This window comes from Tachysurus vachellii, chromosome 9 (assembly GCF_030014155.1).
Source record: "Tachysurus vachellii isolate PV-2020 chromosome 9, HZAU_Pvac_v1, whole genome shotgun sequence".
Taxonomy (NCBI): Eukaryota; Metazoa; Chordata; class Actinopteri; order Siluriformes; family Bagridae; genus Tachysurus; species Tachysurus vachellii.
The window spans coordinates 28353596-28358595 of record NC_083468.1 but is presented as its reverse complement, the minus strand read 5'-3'; the positions used below and the strand labels follow the sequence as shown (position 1 = coordinate 28358595).

Below are 5000 nucleotides of genomic sequence, written 5' to 3'. Positions count from 1 at the left end.
AAACTCTACAGTGTTGTGTGTTTGTAAACTCTACAGTGTTGTGTGTTTGTAAACTCTACAGTGTTGTGTGTTTGTAAACTCTACAGTGTTGTGTGTTTGTAAACTCCAGTGTTGTGTGTTTGTAAACTCTACAGTGTTGTGTGTTTGTAAACTCTACAGTGTTGTGTGTTTGTAAACTCTACAGTGTTGTGTGTTTGTAAACTCTACAGTGTTGTGTGTTTGTAAACTCTATGGTGTTGTGTGTTTGTAAACTCTACAGTGTTGTGTGTTTGTAAACTCTACAGTGTTGTGTGTTTGTAAACTCTAGTGTTGTGTGTTTGTAAACTCTACAGTGTTGTGTGTTTGTAAACTCTACAGTGTTGTGTGTTTGTAAACTCCAGAGTGTTGTGTGTTTGTAAACTCCAGTGTTGTGTGTTTGTAAACTCTACAGTGTTGTGTGTTTGTAAACTCTACAGTGTTGTGTGTTTGTAAACTCCAGTGTTGTGTGTTTGTAAACTCTACAGTGTTGTGTGTTTGTAAACTCTACAGTGTTGTGTGTTTGTAAACTCCAGTGTTGTGTGTTTGTAAACTCTACAGTGTTGTGTGTTTGTAAACTCTACAGTGTTGTGTGTTTGTAAACTCTACAGTGTTGTGTGTTTGTAAACTCTACAGTGTTGTGTGTTTGTAAACTCCAGTGTTGTGTGTTTGTAAACTCTACAGTGTTGTGTGTTTGTAAACTCTACAGTGTTGTGTGTTTGTAAACTCTACAGTGTTGTGTGTTTGTAAACTCTACAGTGTTGTGTGTTTGTAAACTCTATGGTGTTGTGTGTTTGTAAACTCTACAGTGTTGTGTGTTTGTAAACTCTACAGTGTTGTGTGTTTGTAAACTCTAGTGTTGTGTGTTTGTAAACTCTACAGTGTTGTGTGTTTGTAAACTCTACAGTGTTGTGTGTTTGTAAACTCCAGAGTGTTGTGTGTTTGTAAACTCCAGTGTTGTGTGTTTGTAAACTCTACAGTGTTGTGTGTTTGTAAACTCTACAGTGTTGTGTGTTTGTAAACTCTATGGTGTTGTGTGTTTGTAAACTCTACAGTGTTGTGTGTTTGTAAACTCTACAGTGTTGTGTGTTTGTAAACTCCAGAGTGTTGTGTGTTTGTAAACTCCAGTGTTGTGTGTTTGTAAACTCTACAGTGTTGTGTGTTTGTAAACTCTATGGTGTTGTGTGTTTGTAAACTCTACAGTGTTGTGTGTTTGTAAACTCTACAGTGTTGTGTGTTTGTAAACTCTACAGTGTTGTGTGTTTGTAAACTCTACAGTGTTGTGTGTTTGTGAACTCCACAGTGTTGTGTGTTTGTGAACTCTACAGTGTTGTGTGTTTGTGAACTCCACAGTGTTGTGTGTTTGTGAACTCTACAGTGTTGTGTGTTTGTGAACTCTACAGTGTTGTGTGTTTGTGAACTCCACAGTGTTGTGTGTTTGTGAACTCTACAGTGTTGTGTGTTTGTGAACTCCACAGTGTTGTGTGTTTGTGAACTCCACAGTGTTGTGTGTTTGTGAACTCTACAGTGTTGTGTGTTTGTGAACTCCACAGTGTTGTGTGTTTGTAAACTCTACAGTGTTGTGTGTTTGTAAACTCTACGGTGTTGTGTGTTTGTGAACTCTACAGTGTTGTGTGTTTGTAAAATCTACAGTGTTGTGTGTTTGTAAACTCTACAGTGTTGTGTGTTTGTGAACTCCACAGTGTTGTGTGTTTGTAAACTCTACAGTGTTGTGTGTTTGTAAACTCTACAGTGTTGTGTGTTTGTAAACTCTACGGTGTTGTGTGTTTGTAAACTCTACGGTGTTGTGTGTTTGTAAACTCCAGAGTGTTGTGTGTTTGTAAACTCTACAGTGTTGTGTGTTTGTAAACTCCAGAGTGTTGTGTGTTTGTAAACTCCAGTGTTGTGTGTTTGTAAACTCTACAGTGTTGTGTGTTTGTAAACTCTACAGTGTTGTGTGTTTGTAAACTCTATGGTGTTGTGTGTTTGTAAACTCTACAGTGTTGTGTGTTTGTAAACTCTACAGTGTTGTGTGTTTGTAAACTCTACAGTGTTGTGTGTTTGTAAACTCTACAGTGTTGTGTGTTTGTGAACTCCACAGTGTTGTGTGTTTGTGAACTCTACAGTGTTGTGTGTTTGTGAACTCCACAGTGTTGTGTGTTTGTGAACTCTACAGTGTTGTGTGTTTGTAAACTCTACAGTGTTGTGTGTTTGTAAACTCCAGAGTGTTGTGTGTTTGTAAACTACACAGTGTTGTGTGTTTGTAAACTCTACAGTGTTGTGTGTTTGTGAACTCCACAGTGTTGTGTGTTTGTAAACTCTACAGTGTTGTGTGTCTGTAAACTACACAGTGTTGTGTGTTTGTAAACTCTACAGTGTTGTGTGTTTGTAAAATCTACAGTGTTGTGTGTTTGTAAACTCTACAGTGTTGTGTGTTTGTAAACTACACAGTGTTGTGTGTTTGTAAACTCTACAGTGTTGTGTGTTTGTAAACTCTACAGTGTTGTGTGTTTGTAAACTCTACGGTGTTGTGTGTTTGTAAACTCCAGAGTGTTGTGTGTTTGTAAACTACACAGTGTTGTGTGTTTGTAAACTCTACAGTGTTGTGTGTCCTGCAGCGCTCCAGTGAACCTGCCACATATTTTCATGTTTTATCTGAATGCTGACTTTTGACATTCTTCTGTAATCCCACAGTCCTGAGGTCCTGAAGTGTCCAGTCTCCAGCACAAAAAGCACCATTCTCTAAATAATCCACAGCAGACAACCCATAGAGTTTAAAGTTTAGAGAGTTAAGCTGTAGGTTTGAGGATTTGGGGTTAAAGGTTTGAGAGTCAGCTCCTTCTGTGCTTGTAGTGATGCAGTGACCTCACACTTCCTCACTTTCAGCTCTATACAACATAAACAATCAGGTCTTCAGCCAACACGCACAACACCGGCACAGAGCCCACACCGGCCTTCCTGACAAACGCACAAACTCTATTCAGACCTGGAGGAAAAAACACCACCCCAACACACTTCCATCTGAACAGAAAGAATTCAGGCAAAGGTCAGATCAATTAGATATTGTAGTGTTCTGAAGAATTAAGTGAAGTTCTGAACATCTCTTTAACTTCTTGCTGTGAAGCCTGCTGTTACTACTGGGGGTGCTGGTGGAAGTGGTAGTGGTGGTGTGAGATGGTGGAGGTGGTGGTGCTGGTAGAGGTAGTGGTTGGAGGTGATAAATGTGGTGGTCTTGGGGGATATGGTTTGAGGTGATGAAGGTGGTGGTGGTGCTGGAAGTGTTGGTGATGGTGGAGGCAGCGGTAATGCCTCTGACTCCATTTCAGTGAGCAGTGGAAGGTGTTGGCGTGTGTGTGTGACGTTCAGACGCTAAGAGATTCGTTCTGTACAGTATATTAACAGATCTATATATATATCAACTTACGGACAATACACTGGTTTCCTCCGGTGAGAGTTTTCCATCCAGGACAGCAGTAGGAGTGTTGTCGTGTTCCACACACATTAGGGCTGCAAAACAAATTCAGTAAGCACGTGTTTTGAGGCAGAGATGTTTAATTGATATATTGTAGAAATCTGTTATTTATAACCCACATTAATACGTGTTCCACAAAACATCTCATACTCATCTGAACGATTATGACTCATGCTTGCAGACATGAATCACCAAAACAAATCAGGAACGTTTCGTTTTTTTAAAACCTATTTGATTATTTGCAGTCACACTGTGTTCTATAACAAGGCAACAGGAATGTGTCACACTCCAGGCCTGGAGACCAAAACTCCAGCAGTTCTGCCAAACTTCTTATGTTCTGCCATGTTGTTTAATATGCACTTAGATTTATTTAGTGCTCAAACACACCTGAGCAGTCTTTAAAAAAACTGCAGATGAGACAAATGAATTCTGAAATGATTGACAGCTGTGTAGTTGTTATGGATTACAAGAAATCATCTGACCCCAGGAAGCCCTGCCCCTATTCGTCCTCACTCTCCCAGCATGCCCCTGAAGAGGAAGGTCTCTGTGAGACAGATCACTTCATCCCATGTTTGTTAGGTTCACTTTCAGTTGTCTGCTAGTGACAACTGCGAGTCTAAAGTCTTAACAAATACCTACTTTATTTCATTAGCTGTGAAATAGCTGAAACATAAACACTTACTGTTTATAATGATTTATAATCCCACTCTCTGTGTTTATAATGATATATAATCCCACTCTCTGTGTTTATAATGATATATAATCCCACTCTCAGTGTTTATATTGATTTATAATCCCACTCTCAGTGTTTATAATGATTTATAATCCAACTCTCAGTGTTTATAATGATTTATAATCCCACTCTCTGTGTTTATAATGATATATAATCCCACTCTCAGTGTTTATAATGATTTATAATCCCACTCTCAGTGTTTATAATGATTTATAATCCCACTCTCGGTGTTTATAATGATTTATAATCCCACTCTCGGTGTTTATAATGATTTATAATCCAACTCTCAGTGTTTATACTCTCAGAGTTTATAATGATTTATAATCCCACTCTCAGTGTTTATAATGATTTATAATCCCACTCTCAGTGTTTATAATGAGTTATAATCCCACTCTCAGTGTTTATAATGATTTATAATCCCACTCTCAGTGTTTATAATGATTTATAATCCCACTCTCAGTGTTTATAATGATTTATAATCCCACTCTCAGTGTTTATATTGATTTATAATCCCACTCTCAGTGTTTATAATGATTTATAATCCAACTCTCAGTGTTTATAATGATTTATAATCCCACTCTCTGTGTTTATAATGATATATAATCCCACTCTCAGTGTTTATATTGATTTATAATCCCACTCTCAGTGTTTATAATGATTTATAATCCAACTCTCAGTGTTTATAATGATTTATAATCCCACTCTGTGTTTATAATGATATATAATCCCACTCTCAGTGTTTATAATGATTTATAATCCCACTCTCAGTGTTTATAATGA

General features: G+C 37.9%; 1 protein-coding gene across 1 annotated transcript in view; it reads right to left on the bottom strand.

The window, feature by feature from the left end:
* fbn1 (fibrillin 1) overlaps nucleotides 1-5000 on the bottom strand; it is a 78036-nt gene that overhangs the window by 71138 nt on the left and 1898 nt on the right. Inside the window, exon 3 of the mRNA XM_060878494.1 lies at nucleotides 3440-3522. Within this exon, the coding sequence (XP_060734477.1) occupies nucleotides 3440-3522 (83 nt within the window). The remainder of the gene's footprint in view (nucleotides 1-3439; nucleotides 3523-5000) is intronic.